Source organism: Salvia splendens, chromosome 9 (genome assembly GCF_004379255.2).
Source record: "Salvia splendens isolate huo1 chromosome 9, SspV2, whole genome shotgun sequence".
NCBI classification, from domain to species: Eukaryota; Viridiplantae; Streptophyta; class Magnoliopsida; order Lamiales; family Lamiaceae; genus Salvia; species Salvia splendens.
In genome coordinates this window covers 16,359,485-16,386,093 of record NC_056040.1, presented here as the reverse complement: position 1 = coordinate 16,386,093, position 26,609 = coordinate 16,359,485, and the positions used below count along the sequence as shown (strand labels likewise).

The following is a 26,609-nucleotide window of genomic DNA, read 5'->3' as shown; positions in this document are numbered from 1 at the left end:
CTTTCGAAGATAAATGGAGCAGCGCGATAGTGATTCCCCCGCCACGAGCGAGTCACATGGACCGATCTTTCCCGTTGGCGGAAGTACCCCAATGTCCGCCACGATGTCCGAAATGGCGGGGATGATGCCCCAACCCCAAATGACGGCGGGGATGATGCCCGGGTACTACAATATGTACCCGCCTTGGTATGGGATGATGCCCCAAATGCCCGGGGTGAGTGCTGGAATGACCCCAATGCTGGGGATGATGCACGGAATGCCGGGGATGATGCCCGGAATGTCAGGGATGATGCCGCCCCAGATGACCGAGATGATGATGCCGAGGATGATGCAGGGCTCGCCTGTCGCTGAGGGGGGAGTAGGCAGGAGGTCCCCCAATCACCGGTGGACAATGTCTATCGCCCCTATATGGATTTACTGTTGACGGACAATGATAATGTTCCTTGTGAGGGAATCCTTCCATGTGCCCAAGAAATACTCAAACTAGTGTTTGATTCCAATTTTTAGTTAAGATAAACAAAGATAAGTTGAGATAGCCACAAAAACTAGGCTCAAAATGGATTTTGATGGAGAGAAAAGAGGTGAGAAGAAAGTGTAAAGAGGGAGGAATCCTCTTTGGGAACCTATGACCTCCCTCAAAAAGATGAAGGCAATCCTAGGCTACTTTCACCCAAAGCAAATACTACATTGGCTCCACATTCATGACTACACAACTATAAATGCATACCTATACTTGATCTAGTCTATTAAACATAAACCAAGCAACCTAACATGTAGGAATCTGGATAAAAATCTCACAAGCGAGATGCTCTCAAAGGAGTCTTCATAATTTCATTCATCAAAGTCTGCAAATAAATGTCTCACAAATGGTATTTATAGCTAGGGTTGGAAACCCAAGAAAAGCGCCCAAAATAAGTGAAAAATTGGCCAAAACAGTGCCGACGCCCGACCGGGCGTTTAGAACACGGCAAATCGCCCGACCGGGCGAACTTTCTGCCTCAATTCTTAAAATCGGACAAAAACGCCCGACCGGGCGTTTTTCACATCTCAAAACGCCCGGTCGCGCTTTCTCCCTGGAGTCATCCGCTCTTCAGCGCGCGCTTTTCGTAAATTGGCCATAACTCTCTCCACTGAACTCCGATCGAGGCGTGGAACATACTCATGCGACCCTCTTTCGAAGACGAAGACATCGGTTGCCTTGGAAGAGAATTTGGACGTCATTTGATTTGTCAGATCACTGCTTGAATCAGACCCCAGCTACATCTTAGCTCCTTGTCATGGCCTTTTCATCGTTCTTGGACCCCAATCTACCCAAGGCTCATGGAGTACGAGTGACTCTTGAGGCTCGGAACTTGTGGTCGTATCAGACAACGCCCGAGTACTCCTCTCAAGACTTAGTTCACTGACATCGAGACGTTCTCGTTTGAGGAGTTGGGGCTATCTCCGATCCGGGATTCTCCCACAGACGCACCAACGGTGACATGGAGGAGGGGGAGGACAAGGAGAGGGAGGGGCAGGGGACGGGGCACTACCACGCCTGCGGCGGGGTACGATGGTGAGGCGGTGGCCGCTGAGGTGGGGGAGGGATCCAGCGGGAAATAGAGGACCGTCTGGAGCACAGAGGAGTGCATCGCGCTTGCGAAGGCGTGGATCAGTATAGTGGAGGATCCATATATGAGGCTAACCAGCATATAGACAGGATGTGGTGCGCATTAGCCAAAGCTACCTCCAATTCAAACCGCCAGGAGGGAAGCCTCATAACGGAGAGCAATGCCGAAAACAGTGGGAGCGGCTGAAGAGGCATCGCAGCCGATTCGCCGGCATTTACACAAACAACCTCCGCTCAGCAACCAGCGGCATGTTTGCCGAGGATGTGAAGCTTCTGTCTCACCATCAGTTCAAAGACGCTGCGGCGGGGTTCGGGGAATTCAAATATTGGGAGGCGTATCTTGTAGTGCAGACTTCGGCCAAGTTTACTGCGGGTGTTGAATCTGGCTGGCGGAAGCGGACGAAGATCAGCTCCTCCGGGGAGTGCAGTAGTAGTGCTGGTTCCCACGAACTCCCCCCACCCGCCGAGGCAGAGTTCCCGACACCTTCATCGTCGGCCGGTAGGGAAACAGTCTGCGGCGCGGATGGCGAGTGGAAGCGCCAGCGGGTCCGCCGAGGCCCAATCGGTAGCTCCTACCCAAAACGATCCCGAGCTCCCCTCACTCGCCTGCGTCGCGCAACATGAAACCCTGTTACGTGCAATGGTTGAATGGCGGACATCGACCGATCGCCATTACAGGTCGTCGCTGAAGTATATCATCAACAGTATGCGGCGCGATTTGGGGTTGGGAGACATGGCGGAGAGTGGAGACGAGGGGACTACCGGCGGGGACGACGAGGGTATTGGCGGCGGGGAATCCGATGAGTTAGACGGAGGTTTTTTTTAACTATGTAATTTTTTTTAATAATTATGTATGTTTTTTTTTGTACTATGTATGTTTTTTTTAAATAAAGTGGTTGCAATTTCTCCGTATTTGTATCGAAATTTTAATTCCGTAAATTATTTAATTTGGTGAATTTGTGAATTTTTATTATTGTGGGAAGTCCGTCGGGATGTCCTTGGGGATGTCCGTCACTGTGCAGTGGGATGTCCTTATGTCGTGGCAGTGCAGTGGGAAGTCCTTATGACGTGGCAGGAGGTGTTTTTGGGATGTCCGCGGGGATGTCCGTCGAGACATCTGCATCACTGTGGATGCTCTTAGACTGAAGTTTTGACTTTTATTTGACACGTGACAATTACTTGTAAACTAAATACACATATCAAGTAATCACATGACTTAAAAAATTCTACCAACCGCTACTTAGAAATCGCACAAATTAAGGTTCAATTCTCTATCATATTACCCAATCACATTTTTATATTCATTTTGCGACAGAAAATTACTTCATGGATGCTTAAATGGGGTAAGTCTTACTTAAATAAGTGCTATTGAAATTCAATTATATCATATATAGGGAGAGTTTTTTTAACCATAGAGTTTATGCGCATGCATGGTTGCAAGCTAAAGTGACAAGTGAGAGTAGCATATGAGTTGAACAAGAAAACCCAAAAACATTTGCCCTTTAGCAAATAGAAAAGGTAGTCACTTTTTATTGTCCCACCATTTTTCTAATGTGTTAGGTAGAGACATTAGAAGCTTCCATAAGATATTTTTTGCCCACTATTTCAAGAAAAGGGAAAAATAAAATTATTATTTAAATGAGATCATGACTCACATATATAATTATTGCTTCTGTTTACATCAATGCTATATAATAATAAAATTCCTCCTTATATTTGGATAAAAATTTTCTTATAACACACGATATTCCATCCTTCGCATATTTATCTTAATATGAAAGTACCTAATGATAACCAATTAAGTGAAAAACTAGTATTTATCGAAATTACTAATTACGAACTGATTCTTGTTAGCTCGAGTCACGAGCTTAGCAAATTAGGAATAATCATTATGATTCAAGAAAATAAAGGATTTTATTTTATAAAGTCAATTGCGCCGTGGTGCACGCATGTGGAAATTTTAATATTCCTCAACACAAGTAGAAATAATTGGGCCACGATAAAATATAATAATGTTTATTCTTGCTTTGTGATTATGGCAAACTCTAGAAAAGTTAAACCATAGTAACAATTTTGTATTGATAATGTAGATACCACAAATTCTACCAGAATGACCTTGACTCCATAGCACGATATTACTTGGAATTTTCTTTTTAATTCCTCGTTTCGTAAAGTAGGCTTAACTCTTACAATAAAGTCGGGGTTTGCTTCTTATTTTCTTTGTGGTTTATTGGATTACCTTTACACAATAATTTTCGATAAAATATTTATTTTTTTATTTCATTATTATTTTGTCGTTGATTATGTTCTCAACTTCTTTTATATTCTAATATGTTGTTCGTCAGTTTTTGACTTGTAATTAACATTTCCTTTGTATAAAAAAAGTCACAGGATATTCGTACTTAATTCACAGTTTTATAGGTTTTGCTCCTGTTGCTAAAAATATGTATTATGGCCTTCATGGGATCAGCAAGTGCATAGAGATAATTTTAGTTTAAACTTCAAATTTTAGACCTTGTTGCAAAATAGATCAAGTTCTAAAGCATTATAGTATTGTTTAAATTTATTAATTTAGTCCTTTGTGGCATTATAGTATTGTTTAAATTTATTAATTTAGTCCTTTGTGATTTTGTAATGTGAGTTTGGAACTAGTAGTAGGAGTATTATTTAGAGATCCATCAAAATTAAAACTCGAAACTAATTGATAGCTTTAGAAGGCCGTTTTGAGATTGTCCTCTATTTTATTTGACGTACAAAATTACAACTTAAACTTAACCCATCAAAAATCTTGAATTTGTCAAATTAACTTCAGACTGATCATTGATCAATAACTAACCCGCCAGACACCTTACGATAAAATTTTAAATAATAAGCCTTCACTCAGTTTTATAATTGGATGGAAGTTTAGAGCATCATTAACTCCTGCCCGGTTTCAGGCTCCAAGTCCCCTCCACGTCATCATTCCTCTACAGTTGCGGCTCAGGCCCCAACTGCTCTAACCCTGCAGGCCACAACCCGGCCGCAACTAATAAATGACATTATTTACAACTTCGACCTATTTTATGTGTAAAAATTGAAAAAGTTGAACAATTATAATACGAGAAATTCATTCTTAATTCAAAAATAATAAATTATAAACTAAAAAACTAAAAATTATAACATAAAAAAATGCCAAAAATGCAAAAAAAAATTAAAAATTAGAAAATTCCTTCTGTCGACTGTCGCCCCTCTCCCTCTTCTTCCTCTTCCAAATGCAAAAGAAATCAGAAAATCGGGCTCCGTCGCCCCTCTCCCTCTTCCTCCCTCTTCTTCCTCCTCCAAATTCAAAAATTGCAGCTTCATCACGGCCCCTCTCCCTCCATCGCCGGGCCGGGCCGGACCCCGGGACCGGCCTGGGCCGGAAATCCGTCTCCTCCGACTCGCGATTTGTGGCCCGGCCTATCGCGTTAATGATGCCCTTACATTACCTACAATATCATCTAAAATAGTAAAATGAATGGACAAATTAGCAGCAAATCGAAATTAAGAATAATATTGAAATTTTATAAAACTGGATATATAATGTCCGAAATTTGGGATCTAAGAGCATCCACAACCGTGCTCTTGCCAACAAGCACGGTTGTGGGCACGGCCCCACTTTTTCTGCCTGCTCTTAGGCAAGAGCACAACACCCACAGCCGTGCTCTTCCGCAAGGACGAGCAAAAGGGTCCCACCATTCTATTATTCAATTTAAATAAAAACATTTCATAATATTAAAATTCATTAAAAAACCAAAATAATATTACAAATTACAAATAAAATAAAAATTACATAATTAAAATCCTAAAAAATAAAAATTACATAATTAAAATTCTAAAAATTAAAAATTACATAATTAAACTCCTACAAATTATAAATTACATAATTAAACTCCTAAAAATTAAAAATTACATAATTAAAGGCTAAAAATACCCCGTGGAACACTATTCATCCGGCGGCACTACCCCCAATTATTTTTGGAGACCCAATATCATGGCCTCATGCGATCGAAGTTGCACGGGGTCATAGTTGACCTATCGGCCATATTGAGTTGGGCCAAAATCGCCCACAACGAGTTGGTGGGGGGTGGAGGTGGCGCATAGGGAACGGGAACGGGAGCGGGTTCGGGAGCATCGCCGGATGGAGTCGCGGCGCGACGGCAGTTGGCCGCCGCCTTCTTCCTTCCTTGCGGTCGGCGTTGGGAACCGCTCGGGCCGGCGCCGGGGCTACCCAAGTTAGCTTCGGCATGTTGGCTAGCCACGTCTTCGGAGCCGGCGTCGGATAAGGATACCGACCTTGACCGTTTGGAGGAGCCGCTAGAGGAGGATGTTACGCCTCTCCTATACTTCGGATGCGACCGCGTCTCCTGCCAAATGTTGAGGTACTTGAACGGCTTGTAGTTCATGGGTTCGTATATCGACAAGGAGGAACTGATGATGTCGACCTCGCTCCGGCCGCTCCCTGCCGACCGCTCTTCCTGGAGGTAATACCCCTGGAACTTTTGGATTTCTTCGTTGGCTCTGTATATGGCGTTGCGCACCATACTCTTGTTGCGCTCGATTGTTCCCGCCGGCCGGTTTTCATTACACCGGCAACAGATGCGCCACCAATAATGATCGCCGGATTGGTTCGTGCCAACCTGCGGATCTTTGGAGATTGACAAGAACGCCTTGAACAATTGCACCATCTCCGCTGGAGTGTACGGTGTGCTGACACCACGAGTAGGAGGAGTCGGAGTTTGGGAGGGGCCGCTCGACCTCGCTCTAGGCTCGGGTGTCCACCCGTATAGCCCTTCGGGGGCATCTTGGTCGTCGATCGGGTAAGGCCGGTAGCCACCCGGACCTCCCGAACTTTGGGTTTGAGGAGGGGCCGAATATTCCGTTTTCGGACTAGGAAACGGTTGTGAACCGAACCAATCGGGGTTCCAACCGTGGGAGCCCCGGGGGTGATCGCCGTGACCGGACATTGTTATGTTGTAGGAGTGGAAGAAAGATTGAGAATGGAAATGAGAGAATGTAGATGAGAATGGAAATGAGAGAATGTAGATGAGAATTGTGTAGTGTGGTGTGAATTTTTAGGTGTGAAAGTGGGGGTATTTATAGATGAAAATGTGTATTTTTGGGGGGAAAAAAGAAAAAAAAAATCAAAAGTGGGTAAAAAACGGATATAATTTTTTTGAGAAGTGGGAAAATATATTTTTTTATTTTTAATTAAAAACCGATTTAAAAAAAATCAAATTGCCAACGGCTATGCCATTGGCCAATCAGCGCCTGCCACGTCACCTGCCAGCGGCGCAGCGGCGGACAAGGTCTCCGTGCCGCTGGCACGGACGGACTGATGCCCTCCTACGCGCCGTTGTGGATGCTCTAATATTTATATCTCTTTTTGTATTACCAACAAATGAAAAATATGTCGTGGACCTCGCATAATATGAGAATATATGAATCCTGGAAATTTTATAAAGATTTGTTTATTTGACAGTTAATGTAAAGTTGACAAAAGAAAATAATTTTTAAGAATCCTATTACTTCAACTATCAGCGACATCCTTGTTGTAAGTTTGTACATGTTTATGACCAATAATTAATGAGAAAAAAATTGTAGTGAGTGGTTTTATGAAATCCCAATATAAAACAATTTCACAATAACAATTAGTTATTCTTATTTGTGAAGATGATGTTTCAAACCTTGACTATTTTACCACCTTGCAAAAGTCAAACCCTGTTAAATTTGTCGATATGATTGATAGCTTAATACTAGTAAAAGTTGCTACAATTATTGAACTTGCGTGCAATCAAAATCTATTCACGATTACAGAATATTGAATAAAAATATGAAAATAAAAAATTACGTTTGTTACAATAAGAAAAAAACGGGGGGTGATCTTGCGAGAAATCACAAAATATACTCTCTCCGTCCCAGATAATTTGTCTCATTTTTCCATTTCGGTCCATCCCCACATAAATTTGTCTCATTCCACTAAATCATTCATATTCACATTTTATTATAAAACTAATATATAAAAGTAAGACCCACCTTCCACTAAAGTGTGACGAATTATCTGGGACAGAGGGAGTAAAATGTAAATTTAATGTTCAGTAAGTTCCCGATTCTAGGGGGCACAATGCAAGGATTCAGAGGCAGTGGTGAGAATAGGTTGTAGTATTGAGGTTGATCCAAAAATAAAAGAAAATTCAGGGTGTCATATGCAATAATTGAAACGTCAGCTATTAATTTCTGTGGTTGTAGGCGATGGTTGGCAGCCGCCCGACGCAGACCGCAGCTCCTCTGTTAAATAACTGGGCCCACTTCGCCAACTGCATCGTGGGTCCCGCTTCGATGTTTTATTTCTCTTTGCTATCTAAATTAGTTAATTGCCCAATAATTACTTAAATTTATCTTTGTCACCCATATTTGCATTCCATTCGTAATCAAATTTATTTACCTCTTATTCGAAAATAAAAAAATCATTGTCATTATATTTTGAGGGAAATGAAGTACGGAAAGGTAGTTAATAATATGCTTGGATACACTTAATTTTCAGTCTAAAATAATGTGATTTTACTCTTATGGATGTTTAATTAAGCTAGGTGGGGACTTGCCTTTCTTATTTTGCAGCTTTCTTATCACCTTTTAATAAGACCAACAATTAAACATGTCAACATAATTGTGATTAAATATATCTGAAAAAGACTAGATTGTTTATCCTACATTCTTGCCGGGGAGAAATATGCAATTATAAAACTTATAAATATTAATACTAATAAATAATCCATCTTTTCCACAACCACGTATTGTCATCCTACAGTAGATATAATATTTTTCTTAGCAAAATACGACATTTTTAGCATGAGTATGCTGACATATTCGTTGCAAAATATAATAATTTTTGTTGATATTTTACTTTTTTAATTTATAAATTTGTTCGACACGAAATTGCTTCCTCTCTCTCGATCATGATTTATCTACAATCATGATTTCAGCAATTATTTATTTTCACTGTGACAATAAAATACATTTATCTACAATCAAGATTTCACAACAATTGGTTCATTTTAATCATTAATATTTTGTTGTATTTAGGTTTGAAGCATGCACTTGTGTCACTTTATATTTAATATATAGTGGACTCGATTTTTTTAAAGACGCAAATAGCAAATTCTTCTTTAAATTATTTTCAATATTTTTGTAAATTATACTAGTATGCGTTACTTCAACGCATCAAATGTTTCAGAGATTATTCAAATGTAGTGATCGTTAATTGATTGGAATCTTCATATTTCAATAAATAATCTTGCAATTTAATATAACCTGACAATTTTTTAGATTTACAATAAGTCCTTTCCAATTTAATACTATTTAAATATTTACTATAAGACTACATGGAAACATTTGGAAAAAGGAAGAAATGGAAGCATAGATATCCACATCATGGAAAGATTGGCATAGTTGACAAAAGCGATTTTATTGAAATCTTTCGAGTCAACACACACTTCTCTCTAATTTTCTTTTTCACACTCACTTATTTTTGGGGAAGGGTTGGTAATAGTTGATTTGACTTAAATTTGGACCAATAAACTTTGTCCATATAGTAATGGGTAATTATAGTAATTATAAAGTCTACATTCTACTAGTTTTAATAATTATATTTGGTACCATAGTATATTGTTATCACAACAACTTGAGATATACTAGTAATAAGCAACATATATAGATTAGTAATTTAGAATATGAGATGCAGTGTTTATATTGATGTATATTCACGCTATATATTACATACGGTTCTTATAAAAAATGAATGGGTGGCATACTAGCATATCCATTTTATTAGGTATGATTATAATTGATACTACTAATTTTTTGTATGTTTTGAGTATTGGCAAAAGTTTGTTAGGCCATCTTCAATCATTTACATCAAACTCAAACCCATTTTGAGTATAAGTCACACCAAAAAATAATTTTACTCCAACCAATTAGACCAAATTTAAGATTTACACCATTTTTGGGATTTTGTCTCACAAAACTTTTGCAGCAACACCAAATATGGTGTTGTTTCACAAAAAACACCAAAAATGGGTTTGAGTTTGATGTATAGTTGGAGAAGATTTATACACCAAAACTCATTTTTGGTGTATGGTTGGAGATGGTCTACTACCTCCATCCAAAAAAAATAGACAAAGTTGTAAGCGACACGAGTTTTAATGCGCAATTGGTAGAGTAAGAGAGATGGAGGAAAAAGGTGGTGAAAGTAATGTTAGAGGATTGTGAGGTCCACATTTATAATGATGTGTAGTGATAGTATATGTTTAAAACTTTCATATTTAGAATTGGTCTAATTTTGGAGGACACTCCAAAATGGTAAAATTAGTCTATCTTTTATGGACGGTAGTAGAATATATGCTGAAAACCATACTTTGTGCTATTTTATATGTATAATAGTACATATTTCCTAAATAATTAAAATAAATCATTATATCATACAATTTGCCTTATTATTATTATTATTATTATTATTATTATTATTATTTATTTATTTTATTTATGAAAACAATATAAACTAAATAAATAAGTCATCTTTCTACCGTGCATATGGCTGGGGAAAAATACCGAAATACCGATATACCGGCCTTATCATACCGAAAAAATATCGAAAATACCGAATTTTTTGTATACCATGATTTTCGGTACGGTATGATACCTTACCGAAAGATTCCGGTAAGGTAACGATACGAATTTTCAAATACCGCGGTATACCGCAACATACCAAAATTCGGTATATACCGTAAAAATATAAATACAATTATATATAAAATATATTTTATATATTTTTTGTATTATAAAATCTATTGTGCAATATAAATATAATTATGAATAAAATGTATTCAATATATTTTTAAAATTATAAAATATAAATAATATTCTAAAAACTTAAATTTTCTATTTAAATTGATGTTGAAAGTCAGGTATACCGCAAAATTTTACGTATACCGAACTTCGATACGGTATCAGTATGGAAATTCGCCATATCGAAAATAAGGTATACCGAAGTCCGGTATACCGAAAATTTTGGTAAGGTAAAGGTATGACTTTTTCGCATAACATATTTACGGTAAGGTATACGGTATGATGGTTTCAGTAAGGTATACCGTACCTACCCACCCCTAACCGTGCATGCTGAATAGTAGATTCATAGTTATAGGTCTATTCTTTGTAAAGAAAGTTGAGATTTACAATTTAAATATATGTGGACAATGTATCATGAACAATTGCAGTATCGTTCTACACTTGTATTTGTAAATTTGAATTTGAGATCTAACATTGAAGAATTTGGATTTTTTTACATCCAAAATTGTGTAGGGTACCAAATAAATCAAATTCTTTGTACTTGTACCTACAATGATAATTATGTCTAACAATGCATTTAATTAGCAAATGGGCACGCATTAATTCTTCTTACCAACCACTAGAAGATTGAAAACGAAATATAATGTCAAATAGGAGGATTGATTTGATGTGATTTATATTACGTACACCGAATCTTGACGTGATATAATTTAGTCACTACTATATTGATATTTGATCGTAAAAAAAATAAAAGTGCTTGATAAAACAAAAATGTCAAGCACTTACGGTATACTTAGGGTTCTTGGTACAAGCCTAGGTGCTAAGCACCTAATGACCAAATGTCAGTGCTTGGTAAAACAATGGCCGAATGGCCCAATTTTTAATGACGAACTAAAGATAGTACCGAGCATCACGGTGCTCCGTAGTATTTATAACTTTTTCAAATGACGGGTGGAAAAAATAATTGAGCACTAGGTGCGTTCGGTATTAATTTTTCTATTTACTATTTACATTACCGAGCGCATTTAGTGCTCAGAAAATAAATTTAATTTATTGGTGCCAATTACACATCACACTTTTTCAATTATTCATAATGCAATGCTTTACCACAATCTTGTCTCTATTTTCTCCGCCTAGTTAAAATATGGAGTACAAGGCATTCGAAAATAAGAGAAAGAGAAAGTATGGAAAAAAATTAAAGTATAAACAATGATTGCCATTATTAAGGAGTTGTAAATATAAATAAAAAACTGTTAATTAATACGGACTAGTATTATTTTCAAGTTAACACAGGTTAAGTACATAAATTAAATTTAAAAATAATACTATTCAATCTTTAGAATTGTATATATTGGTCTATGGGGACAATGGTTTATCTGTGAGTGGCAACTGTTTATCTGTGAGCGGGATTGTTACGTGATAATCATAAAAGGAGAAATCATATTACCATAAAAGGAGAAACAGACAGCTAAAGGAGAAGAAATGGAGACATGGAGAGAATGATGAAGTGCAACTTAGTTGTAATTAAGACGCATATCCTCCATCTAATACGTCGGAGGTTCAAGTCATCTCAGAGACAGATGGATCTATCATCTATCATCTCAGAGACAGTTGGCCATTTGATATGTTCCATAATAGTAGAGTCATTTCTCTTTTTAAGTAAAAGTAAACACATTTCTTCTCTCTTATTTTATTCTCTCTCCATCTGTCTACCTTTCCTACTTTATTAGTCATTTACTTAATTCATTTAACACAATTTTTCTTAATCGCCGTGCCGAAAAGAAATGTATCCACTACTATGGAACCGAGGAAGTATAAGGGTTAGGTGGTGACGATTATGTGGTTGTTGTCGTCGATATGACTCTCCGCAAAAACAAGGATACACAAGAGATAAAGAGAAGGCATGGAAATACTAGTGGAAAATGACTTCAAACTCGTATACATTATACCATTTATCGAGCGCCATGTACTCGATAACATTATTATTATTATTATTATTATTATTATTATTATTATTATTATTATTATTATTATTATTATTATTATTATTATTATTAATCTTTATTGAGCGTCAAGTGCTCGCTAATAATTCCCATCGTGGTGGAACACATCCCTCTCAATTTTTTTAAAAAGATCGAGACTAGAAAAATTAATATGTTACCAAGCCCTCAGTGCTTGATATTTTTAACTCAATTATGTTTTAAAAAATAAATAAATATTCTACCGAGCACAAAAGTGTTGTCGTTCGGTATATTTATTTTAAATTTTTTAAACGTAGTACATGATCGAGGAATATTTATTTTAAATTCTCGGGCAAAATAAACGTGGTAAATTGAAAATAATACTACTATGTAGCTCAAACGGTGAGCTTGTGCTTGGTATAGTTAATTGATAAAAAAAATGTATAAATACTCGGTATTTTTATCGAATAACTAAAAAAACTAATTTAGCTAAAATATTTTACTTGTAAAATACTTGCAAAATAATTTTAATTTAATAGTACTACTTATATAAGAAATATTTGTAGAAAATAACGAAAGTTATAGTGAAAAATGTAAATTAATTACGTGATTTATATACTTAATAAATCCAAAGTCATAATACTTTATTACGGGAATTGATAATATAGTCATTATCAATACATACATTGTATTCAACATTGTCTTTGTCTTTTTTTTTAGTTTCATTATAGGAGGCTATTTTTCTTCGTCACTATTGTGAGCATCATTTTCTTCTTCAAAATCATTTATTTCCACCCGCAACTTCTCTCAATATTGGAATCAATATATACGTGCATAAATCAAAACATTGAATATAATATTTTGGTGCCCTCCCCACTTGCATTTGGGAAAAGGAATTTAAAGAACTGAGCAAGGGTATACAGCAGGGGAAATAGTAAAAAGTCTAACATTGAAGAATTTGGAAATTTTACATTCAAAATTGTGTAGGGTATCAAATAAATCAAATTCTTTGTACTTGTACCTACAATGATAAATTAGGTCTAACAATGCATTTAGTTAGCAAATGGGCATGCATTAATTCCTATTACCAACCACTAGAAGATTGGCAACGAAATATGGTGTCAAATAGACAAATTGATATGATGTGATTTATATGTTCCATCCATCTTTATTTGATACTAATAATTTAGCAATTTATGTTGTCTTCAGTGATCTTGTATGTATGTGTGATTCAAGATCTGACATAAGGCCATCCGCAATGGGCGGACGATGGCACGCCCGATGGCGCGCATCGTCCGCGCCATTCATCGTCCGCCCCCACTGTGGGTGTGTGGCATAGGCCGCGGACGATAGTCGCGGCCTATGCTTCGGGCGCGACTTAAACCACGGACGATGGCCATCGTCCGCTCCATTGTGAAAGCCGCAGACGATGGCACGCGGTTTCATTTTTTATAAATAGCGTTCATTTGTAACATTTCATTTCACACGATTTCATCTTCGAAACTTACATTTACATAATTACTACGAAATGGATTCAAGCCCCAATAGCCTTACGTTTAGCGGAGAGGCGCATTGGCCGGGTACAGAACCCGGCGATTATCGTTCGTTCGGCGACAACACCCATTACGATCCCGATTTCAGTACGGAATCGTATGGGTTGTCTGATATAGAGCCGTTGCCGCACCGCCCCCGCCCCCGCGGCGACCGGTGCCGCCAAGGGGAAGGCGAAGCGGAACCGGCAGCGGGCGCAGAAGTTGACGCCTCCCGGTGACTGCGATGAGTACGCCCCCGGCCGTACGAACTACACCGACGACGAAACTCTCACTTTGGCCTGGTGTTGGGTACATATATCGGAAGATCCGATATTCGCCAACAACCAGAGACAGACCGCGTACTGGGAGCGCATCGCGGACCTCTACAATTAGGTCAAGCCGCCGACCGCGTACAAGCGCAAGAGTGAGCAACTCCGCAAGCACTGAGATCAAATCAAGAAGCAAGTGAACTTGTACTCGGCGGAGTTCGAGAAGTGCGCGCGGTCACAGGGGAGCGGCGAGAGCGTGCACGACGTGCGCTCTAAAGCGATGTTGTCGTACCGGTCGATGTTCGGCGAGTTCAAGCACGAGGCCATCTGGGCGCTCTTGAGAGAGAAGCAGAAGTTCCAAGGTGGAATTCTGCACACTGGTGCGCCGAAGAGGACGAAGGTCACCGAAGCTGGTGACTACACGAGCAGCGGCAGCGGCACTAACCCGATTGACCTCAACCGGACGTACGTGGATGAAGGGAGTTCCGGCACACCAGTGTCCTCCCGGCGTCCTCCCGGCATCAAGGCTGCGAAGGCCAAGGGGAAGGCGACCGTGACGTCATCGTCGACCGCTGCAACCCCTGTTCCGGACCCGGATGAGCTCCCGACGCAGACGGCCACCGAGTTTGCGTCGTTAGCTACAGCGTCGATGGCAAGGACGATGTTGCAGACGCACAAGGCCCTCAAGAAGTGCACCGACCCCGAACAAGCCGAGTATCTCCGTGCATTACTCGATGAGTTGCGTAGGAAGTTCGAAATTAGCCCGACTTAGTTTTTTTCTTTTTTTAGTTGAATGGTGTAATTTTTTTTATTATTAAAACTTCGCCGCTTGTTATTTAGTCATTTTTTTACTCGTTACGTGTTATTTGAAAACAGTTAAATTAATTAAACAAAACAATAAAATGATGATGTGGCGCGTCATAGGGCGCGCCTTAGGGCGCCCCACTGCAGGTGGAGAAGGAGGAGGATAAAAATGCTGACGTGGCGCGCCATAGGGCGCGCCTTAGGGCGCCCCACTGCTGATGGTCTAATAAGCATCTACTATCATTTCTATGATTTCAAAACGAATACTTCATAAAATGTAAAAATATTACTACAACATATTTCCTTGAACTATATTACTATTACTATAAATAAATCGGCTAGTAAGCATGTCTCCTTGGTTTTGTAAAGACATGTATATACAATTAAACAGACTCAAAGAAAGAAATTGCTGATAGAGTAGTATTTTATCTTTTAAACTTAGCTATATATGATACAATTATTAGACTAGAATTACAAAAATCCAGTCGTCTACTAACATTTTAACTTTGAATTATAGATTAAAGTAGTTGTATTATAATTTAATTTATTAGCTTAGTTGACTAAGTTGAGTTTACAGTGAGATAGGAGCTGTAAAAACTATAAAGTCATTTTCATCTAAAAGCAAAAGTCAAAGAATTATATGCCCTCATTTATTTTTTAGACACAAATAGGTAAGAAGATTTATTCATTGCGTTTACCTGATGTTCTATATCACGCGCCGTATCTTTATAAACTACATTAATGGAAATTTCAAAAATTTGAGCCTTTTTTATAATTCAAAATCTCAAACCATTAACAGCGGTAAGATATAATGCAAAACAATAAAAGACTAATTACAACAAGACTTTAAAAAATTGACAGTACATCAACAGTAAATCTGATCATTAGGGTATCTACTAAGACGGACACGCCCAATAGCCCTGCCCCAGTTTTTGTCCATAGCCCTAATTTTGTTGTCCACAGCCCCAAAATTCTATTTCCGCCACTATAGTCGACACCTCCAATAGCCCTCAAATACAAAATTCTACATTTTCACAGCCGCGTCCTCGCCCTGAACGCGGCTATCCCGCGTCCGCCGCCCCAATAGCCCCCAAAAGTTGTCCGCCCACCTTCCCCACTATAGCCGCCCGCCCACCGCCCCAGACGCGGCTATAGCCGCGTCCTACCCATAGTGGACGCTCTTAAAAAAGCAACAAAAACTAGAGAGAAAAAACCCAAAAGCTAATCAGTAGAAACCACACAGTTATTTGGCAGTAATTTTCTCTCCAGTTCCTCCACACCTATTTTCCTTTGTGGTTTGTCCAAACCAAAATAACGCATCACTAAAAATAAAAATACATTTATCTATACTTTATTCCATGATCTATCACTTTATTCTCTGAACTCAACTCACAAAATTAATTTGCATACAATCTCATGCCTCCACGGAAAGAGTCATCTTCCTTGGGACGGAAGGAGTACATTCTTTCATAAATTCAAATACTTTGGAATATAGAAGTAATAATTAGGATAACAAATTTTAAATACTACTCCGTAGTTTACAAATTACAACCGAAACAATTCATCTCAGTGATTTTTTTTGTTAAGGTAAAAAAGATATCCCCAAAACTCCCAAATCCGAAAGAATATTGACTACTTTTCCATTTTCCGCAAATAAAGCCAAAAACACCTCAAAAAAACGACACTCAAACTGCGCCACGGCGGTGCATGTTAGCAAAAGCAGGGCAGGTGAAAGAAGTTAACAAGTTTGGTGAGATATGATTAGAGAGGCGTGGTCCCGTTGGGCCCATAGGCCCATTTATGGATAAGATTTTCAAAAGCTGATTTAACTTATTGTTGCAAATGGGCCCAATGGCCCATATCAAGAAGAGGAAACGACATCGTTTGGTGGTTGTCTCCCCTGCCCGTGACCACGATTTATTGCCCACTAACCTAACCCTATTAGAGCATCAGCAATGGGGCGCCCTAAAGCCCGCCGTATGCACCGTCACGTCAACATTTTATCCTCCTGCCCTTTCACCTGCAATGGGGCGCCCTAAGCCGCGCCATAAGCATTTTCTTCTATTTGAATATTTAAATAACTAAAAAAATTGAGAAAAACCTTCATTTCATTTATAAAATTAATACATTACAATACGGATTTTAAAAAAATACGCAAACTCAGCGACGACGGTTACGGGCCCACACTTTTTCAATCATGTCATTCATGAGCTGCGCATGGTCGTGTTGGTTGCGCATTGAGGTCTATCTAGATAGAACCTCATTGAAGCCCGTCGGTAATCCTCGAGCGGGGGGCGGGGTCGCCGTGCCCGAGGAGCTAGATGCACCTTCGTCATCGGTCCAATCGGTGATGCTCATACCTTCATGTTTTTTTTTCTTTAAAAAACTCCCATAGAAAGGAGGAAATTAAAAATGATGTTAAGAGGGCTCGAACTCGGCACCTAATACAATAATGTCTAAGCTCTTTGCCGCTAGGACAAATGCTCTGGACATGCTCATACCTTCATGTTCGACTATCATGTTGTGCAAGATTATGCATGCATACATGACATCGGCGAGGACTTCCTTGAACTAGAGACGCGCCGGCCCTTTCACTATTGCCCACCATGCTTGGAGCATACCAAATGCCTGCTCCACGTCCTTCCGCGCCGCCTCCTGCCTTTGCGCAAATAAAACTCTCTTCTCACCCATTGGGCAACTGATCGTCTTCAGAAAAACAGACCACTTTGGGTATATGCCATCGGCCAAGTAGTACCCCATGTGGTATTGGCGCCTGTTGGCAGTGAACTCGATGGCCGGGCTGTTGCCGTTGCATTGCTCGGCAAAGAGGGTGGATGAGTTGAGGACGTTGGTGTCGTTGTTCGACCCGGCTACACCGAAGTAAGCATGCCAGATCTAGAGCCGATAGTCAGCGATGGCTTCGAGGATTATCATCGGGTGGCTGCCCTTGTATCCACTAGTAAATTGGTCTCTCCACGCCGACGGACAATTCTTCCACTCCCATTGTATAAAGTCGACCCTCCCTAGCATCCCAGGAAAGCCGTGCGCCGTCTCGTGCATGTTCATTAGGGCCTGGCAATCTACAGCCGTCGACTTTTGCAAATATGTGGCAATGTACGTCTCCACAATTCCCCTACAAAATCTCTTCAGGCACTCGCGGCATGTTGTATCCCCGATGTGGAGGTACTCGTCGAACATGTCAGCGCTGGTGCCGTAGGCCAACTAGCGGATTGCAACTGTGCACTTTTGCAACGGCATAAGCCCGGGTCTGCCGATGCCATCTTCCCGATACTTGAGGTATTCATCACAGGACTCCAACGTCTGGACAATGTTGAGAAAAAGGTAACGAGGCATCCTAAACAGACGACGGAAAACAGCCGGGCCCCACCGTGGTTGGTCGGCAAAATAGTCTGCAACTAGACATTCGTGAGCTGCGGCGTGATCGCGTCGGACAAACTTCCGAGGTCGAATAGGCCTGGGGATCTGCTCCTCCGCCGCCGTCGCCGCCTCCTCGCGTTGCATTATGGCTAAGCATTCCACCATTGCGTCGTGCACGACTGCATTTAAGGCTCGAGTCAAGATCGGACTACCGTCCTCCGAGGAACTCCTGTCGTGGTCGTGGTTCATTTTGGCTTGTGAGATTTGGAGAGATGTGTGAGAGATGAGAGAACTGATGCGAGAAATGTTCGTATGAAAAATAGAATGACAATCGAGGTTTAAATAGACAAATTTCAAATTTAAAAAATTAAAAAAGAAAAATAAAAACGCGTTGCATCGTCCGCGTCTCCCACAGTGGGTGGACGATGCCCTGTCGTCCGCGCTTCGTCCGCGGACTAAGCGTCGGGCGCAGATGACGTATCGCCCGTCGTCCGCGGAGCCACAGTGGCGGACGATAGCGCTCCCGACGCATCGGGCGCGCTATCATCCGCCCCATTGCTGATGCTCTTACTATACTATGACTTCATTTTCTACGGTCAACTGCCCGTCCTTTCCCCCCAATTTTCATTTGTTTTTCCCCATACTTAACCCTAATTTTACCATGGGACCCAATAGTTTTGGTCTCGGGCGCGCTATCGTCCGCCCCATTGCTGATGCTCTTACTATACTATGACTTCATTTTCTACGGTCAACTGCCCGTCCTTTCCCCACAATTTTCATTTGCTTTTTCCCCATACTTAACCCTAATTTTACCATGGGACCCAATAGTTTTGGTCTTACCGCCTTTTTTCCATTATTGATGCGTTGTGTTGGCAGCATCCATTATCTATAGATTTTACTACTTTCTCAGTCTCAAGATAACCAAACACTTTTTTTTTCACAGAATTTAAGAAATTAATATTTAAAGAATTAAAGTAGAGAAAGTAAAGTATGAGAGAGAAAAAAGTAAAGAAGTAAAGTGAGAATAAAGTAGATGGATAATAAAGTAAGAGAGATAATTTTTTGCTAAAAAAGAAAATGACTCACTTGTAATGGGACATCCCAAAAAGGAATATTACTCGCTTATCTTAGGACGGATGGAGTACTTTGTAGTAAGTGAGAATTGTGAATGTGAAGCCAGTGACAGGAAGTTAATTGTACTCCCTAGTTATGTGTTCCAGTTTTTTATTTTGGTCCGTCCCTTATTAATTGTCTCACTTTATTTTAAATATTTTTAGTAGTAGACCTCACATTTCACTAACTCATTTTAACTCACATGTTATTATAAAATTAATGCCCCATCTGTCCCATTTCAACTCACATGTTTTATAACAATGATAATAAATAGTTAAAGTAGAAAAATGGTAAAGTAAAAGAGAGAATAATGTCGAGAAGAGTACGGAGTGACTATTAGAAAAAAAATCTAGTATTAGATCACAAAGGATCAACAAAAATAATGTGCAACACAAGACCAGAAGTTAAGCGCACTAGAAAAATCTGGTATAAAAAAATTGACTTGTAATGGGTTGATGACATTCGAATTTGAGACCCAGACCTTTTATAGCTATGTTCAAATTTCGAAATTAGGCATGAAACTGGTGCCCCAAAAGTTTTAAATTTTACCCATTCTTTAGGAATATTGATTGCACTGCACTTTACAAATACTACTCCTAATATAATGATTTAAATTTCCAAATTCCTTCACTAGAAAATTAAAATAATACTCCCCCCAACTCCAAATTAGTAGTGGGAGTGTATATCTGAACAAACAAGAGAAGTTGGGGTTGGTAGAAGATTGATTGCGAACCCAGTCCTGACACATGCTGGGACGCAATTATTGTATACATGCACACAAAAATACACATTAATTTATTGTATACGCAGGAGTAGGCAAGTATATTTATCATGAGTTCGACTGTAATTATTTATCTTATTTTGATTTAATTTGAGTTCTAAAAATATAAAAACAATAAATATGAAAAAAAGTGAATTATATTTTTATATATTAAATTTGTATTAAAATGTCAGTGGCGGACTAAGTATTTCTATGAAATCATGATTGAAAAAGCAATGTAATAATAATAATAAAAAACTGACATTTATTAACTCTATAAATGATATTGAGCGAGAACGTAATAATGAGATGAATAAAATTACTTGTACATCATTCATGTTTCATGGGAAAAATAATAGTTGAGGGCTTGAGGCACTTTAAATGTAATTTTTTTCTTGTTTAGGTCTCTAAAACGTGATTTTTTCTACTTCACATACTAAAAGGGCGCAAAATCCACTTTTCTTTTAGAGCATCCACAATGAGACTGGACTTCACATAGCCTTCACACTGCCACATCATCAGCACTAAAATTCTCCTGGCACATCAGCTTGCCACATCAACTGGACATCAAATAGCTCTCACATAGCCTTCCCACTACCTATCCACATCACTAATAACAATTATATAATTTAATTTACAATCGTATCAACAAACGGAATTTAATTTACGAGACAAATACGGGAAATTCGAATAATGCTATTAAAATTTAAAAAGTACATTAATTTTTAAAAAAAGTACAATAATTTAAAAAAAGTACAATTAAAAAAGTAAAAAAAATCACTCCTCGCCGCTGTCCTCGTCTTCGTCGTCGCCCAGCCCTTCTTCACCGTTGTCGCTGCCGCCTCTGTCGCCACCTACGCCGCGGCTATTCCCGCCGGTCTCCCTCCTCATCGCCTCCAATTCTTCACGCTGGCTCTGGAGCAATACACGAAGATAATCCTTCACCTCGGAGTACTCGTTAAAACAAGTGGTGCGAATAAAAATGACGTTCAAAGCGCGTATATATAGTGTTTTCGAAAAAAAAAAATTAAATTAAAATCTGACGCCGGTCTGACGCCGATCCGGTGCCTACAATGGCGCCGTGAGGATCGGCGTTAGAACCGGCGTCATCACACGAATCGGCATGGCCACGCCGAAGTTGACGCCGATTTCGCCGACGCCGGTCGCAATGGTTCGGTGTCGGCGAAAAATCGGCGTCGCGGTTTTGACGCTTCCATTGCTGATGCTCTTAGCAATTCGCTCTTTCAAAAGTTTTCATTGCTATTTTAAGAAAGTTAATGTAGTATTTACTTATTTAATTTTTTAGAATTAGGAATTTGTTCTATATTGTAGTTTTAATCCTAGGGCTAATTCATTTCTTTTTTTGGTTTATTCCATTTTCGTTTGAGATTCATATCAGAAATAATAATAAAAATATGATGTTTGGAGATTTGTCAAATTTGTAATTGATTTGAGTTTAATTTTTTGATTTTAAAAGAAATGTTGTTGAGGAAGCTGTGTAATTCTTTCGTGTCCCAGTAAGAAATGGCTTAATTGTATTATGATTTCAAACAGCTAATTATGTGCTAACTGAATGAGCCAAAAATACATGTATATGAACACGTTAAGCGAATAATTAGAAACAAAGAGGTTGGAAACATAATCGGTTTTGAAGCGTGTGATGGATTAGTGATAAAGTGATTAGTGTTTGAGATGAGTGATCTCAGATTTTAATCTATCGTGATTCAGTTATTCATTTATCAATTAAAAAACATACTCTCTCTGTTACATCTCAAGTGATTGACTACTTTTTCGCACGTGTTTGAGAAAAATGATATAATAAATAGTTAACGTGGAGAGAAAGTAAGATAATAATGTAGATACGACTCTCTTCTATATTATTCTCTCTCTTGCTTTACTTTCTATTCACTTTAACTATTTATTATCATTTTCACAAAACAACAGCCAAAAAGAAATTAATCACTTTAGCCGAAGGTAGGAGGATTAGTTTAGAAGTGGGGATTGACAATGTATGTGATATCTATAACAAAGTTAAATAAAATTTTATGATATTGAAATATAGAAGTAAAAAAAAAGTAGAAACATTGAATTATAGTTCCCTTTGCTATTTATGTAGATGATATTAAAAAGGGAAACGAAACAATAAATTATAAGTACCTGAATATGAGATTATGCCTCAATAATTGCTTCCATAGTCGACTTGAACCACCCCTTTGTCAAGGGCCCAAGGTGCAATACTGAATCCATCTCCAATACTAGTATAAAATTACAATCAATTTTAAAGCATATTCATAACTAAATTTATTTTTATTTTGATTAATTAGATCTCACTGTCTATTAAATCATTACACTCATATATAAAACTGTTAGGATTGTCGACTACACATTCGTCTGATATTATCCGCTTTAGACCGAGCTTATTCACACATATTTGTTTTTGGGTTATTCCCAAAAGGTGTCAACTAATTCGAAGTTGGACAACACTTATATATAACTTCCAACTTCTCTTACTCATCCGATGTTGGATGAGTTTGTAACCCAACAAACCTCCCCTCAAACCCAGACTACATCGGAACACAGTTGACACACCAAGATATTACGGGCTCGACTCAAACTTGAGTTATCCTAGGCCCAACTTGAACATGGGTCATTCAGGGCCCGACCTTGGTCATCCAAGGCCTGAACCAAGTCACCTTGGCTCTAATACCACTTCTTAGCATCGTCGACTGCATATTAGTTTGATATTTTCCGCTTTAGGTCGATCCCGTCCGCACGGATTTGTTTTTAAGTCAATCCCAAAAGGTCTCAAACTAAATGGAGTTGGAGTAGTATATAGTTTCCAACTTTTCTCACTCATCCAATATAGGAAGATTCTGTGACGGACGCAGGATTTGGATATTTGGTGGGGGGTTTCAAATTACTACTTTCCCCGCTCACAAAAAAAAGTCTCATCTTTTCATTTCCGGCCGTTCACCAAAATGTAAAGTCACGCTTAATTAATTAATCACTTTTTACTTTTGTTGTTCTATGTTATTCACATTTTCTTTTTCTCTCTTTCTCTCTTCTACTTAATATGAAAAAATAAATAAAATTTACACAAAATACTAGTGCGAGAAAATAAAAAATACAGTATATGAATGATGCACTTTTTATTAGCACTAAAAATACCTGCAAGTATACAGGATAGATATAGTATAATTAAAGGTCTGTACCGGGATATCGAACATGGGGAATAAATTTACAGACTGTCTACCACATACTCAGTCTCATATACTATTTGGACACACAGTTAAGATTTGATTAAACTAAGAAAAACAGCAAATAAAAGCAAGTAAAGAAAGCAATTAAATGAAAACAATGAAACAATTTCACGGTTTGTAGTTAACTTGGTTTGAGAAAGCAGATGAGACAACGGAATCCTAGGGTAATAATTTCATCAACTCATTAGTAATTCTAATTATTTAGTTCTATGTTCATCCGACTCAAGCTCTACTAGGAGTTATTCCTATCGTGTATCAACACTCATGTCACAAATATTGCATTGACACATAAAATATAAACCACTCAAAGTCATCGCCGATAAGAGATTAACAATAATCAAAGTAACAACCAAGCAGTTAAATATAAACCAAGGAATAATTAAAGTAAAATGAGTTCTGAATAATAAACAAAATAAAAAGAACTACATAGAGTCAATTACTTTCATCCCCTGGGATTCTATAAATTTAGCTATCCATGGTCAGATAATCTAAATAAATATAAGAAAAATAAGACATGTTCAATATAACAAAAACTAGATAAAACCCGAAAGAATTAATCTTGCTCTTGCTTGATCTCCCTTGAATTCTATGCTCCTTGTAGAAGATGGAAGAATTTACTTATAAGGTTGTGGATGGAATTATGGCTCTAAGATTAGTGAATAATATGAATTAAGTTATGGGGTATTTATAGGCTTGAAAAAGGTTTGGAGAAGGTAAATTTCGTGCCCCATGGGCTAAGGAAAAGATTTGTCTTCACAAGGTAATATCTTCTTTCCTTGAATTTTCGCATAAATTCTGCACTTGACAGCTTTGCGCGACTTTGGTAGAACGGTCATAACTTTCTCCACAGAATTTCGATTGAGATGATAAAGGTACCAACACGAAGCTCTTTCAAAGACGAACAGAATGGTATGTAGCACGCCCTGATCGGACTTCAGAATCACCAGAAAAATGGGTTTGAACAGAGGCTGTCGTGCGCGACCGGGCCCAACGGGCCATTGGCTAGGGCCCAGCGGGCGCTGGAGAGAGTCAGAACGTTCTGGAGTGGTTTTCAGCGGCCCAGCTTCCGAACATTGACGTTTTTATGCCAATTTTTAGCTCTATTTGCACATTTCTCACAAAACACGTCAAAATACCAAAATAGATAAATTATGCAAATAATGGACATGTAATACAACTTTAATAATCAAAACGGACCAATAAATGACCTTAAAATATTGCAAAATTCAAGCGTATCAATGAATAAATTAATTATTAGCCAGTGAAATAACTATGAAAACAATAAAAAAATAATTAATTAATAGACAAATGGATTAGCATGAGAAAATTAAAAAAAGAAACTAATTATAAAAGTGAATTAATTTATTGATAAATGAATTAGTAAGGTAAAATTAAAAAAAATCCAAAATATTGGCACTAAAGGAAATTCAAACCATTGTCCTCCTGGTTCTCAACCCAACATTTTCTCCAACTAACCTAGCGAACTAATTTGTAAGTGGTGTAAGCATACACGTAATATAGTAATAACACGAATGGTTGGGGTCCCAAGGACCCCCCCCAATGCTCCCACGTAATATAGTAATAACACGAATACCTAGGTCCCTAAATAAAAATTATTAGATGTGAAACTCATGTTTCATTCGATTTTTTGACTCGCTTTCATTTTTTTTACATTTCTTAAAATTCACGCTCAACAAAGAATAAACTAAATATGATGTACGGTTGAAAAATAGAATCTAAGATCAAAATAAAAGTTAATTGCAATGATCAATATTGATGAACAAGGATTGTGAGCAATTAATCTTAAGAACACAAAATCGTGGAAGGAATTCTTTTATTCAAAATGAAGAAGAAAAATGGTAGATACAGCAGTAGTTAGTTTCAAATCTGAGTTTTGCCTCCTTTTAACTAACATTCAATTACTAACTACTCAAACAAATCTAACGGCTGTCATTAAACCATCTAACTAAACATCATCCGATGGCTCAGATTGCTCCATTCAGTAGTTCCCTAAAACAACCAAGATTGAGCTCGATTAAGCTCAATACCACAGCTACAATCAATCATCTAACAGTCTCCACCTTGATTGAATGAAGCTCAATCTGCCTTTAACTTGCAGACATTCACCAAAGCCTTGCACTTCTCAAACTTATCATTGTGCAGTGACTTTGTCAACATATCAGCCGGATTGTCATCCGTGTGCACCTTGAAAACCTTTACTTCACTTCTTTCTATGCCTTCTCTAATGAAGTGTAAACGGACATCAATGTGTTTGCTCCGTTCATGATACACCTTGTGCTTTGCCAAACACAATGCACTGTTATTATCACAGCCTATTGAGATTGCTTCCTGTTTGAAACCGAAATCAGCAGCTATCCTCTTTAGCCAATAGCTCTCCTTTACTGCTGCAGTCAAGGCCATAAACTCAGCCTCTGTAGTTGCTAGTGCAACTACACTTTGAAGGCTTGATTTCCAACTTATAGCTGCTCCAAACATTGTGAATATATAGCCGGTTTGTGACCTCCTGTTGTCAATGCTCCCAGCAAAATCAGAATCACAAAAACCCACTATCACATCCCCTTTGTACTCATCATCTCCGTTGAACATTATACCAAAATCATCAGCTCCCCTCAGATACCTCATTAGCCACTTGAGTGCTCTCCAATGTTCCTTTCCATGGTTGGGCATGTATCTACTAATCACACTGATGGAGTGAGCCACATCTGGTCTTGTTGAGATTATAGCATACATTATGCTCCCAACTATATTGGCAAATGGAATTCTCTGCATTTCAATAGCTTCAGATTCTGATTTTGGTCTCTGCTCCACAGACAACTTGAATTGTTGAGCCAAAGGAGTGGCAGCCTCCTTAATGTTATTCATCTTGAATTTCCTCAAAAGCCTTGACACATAATCATATTGAGTCAGCCAAATCAGTTTCTTCTGTCTGTCTCTCACAATATCCATCCTCAATATCCTTTTGGCCGAGCCCAAGTCCATCATATCAAAGGCTGCTGTCAGATCATCCTTCACAGATTGGAGTTCTTTCTTGCATGCTCCA

General features: G+C 38.5%; 1 protein-coding gene across 1 annotated transcript; it reads right to left on the bottom strand.

Annotated features, from left to right (window-relative positions):
* Positions 1-18,259: 18,259 nt before the first annotated feature.
* On the bottom strand, positions 18,260-18,664 carry LOC121749219. The gene has a single exon (XM_042143807.1). The coding sequence runs from the start codon at positions 18,662-18,664 to the stop codon at positions 18,260-18,262; it is 405 nt and encodes a 134-aa protein (XP_041999741.1).
* Between the last annotated feature and the right edge of the window lie 7,945 nt (positions 18,665-26,609).

Excerpts from the sequence above, each read along its gene's own strand:
- LOC121749219 (XM_042143807.1), bottom strand. The coding sequence starts at position 18,664 with ATGAACCACGACCACGACAGGAGTTCCTCGGAGGACGGTAGTCCGATC.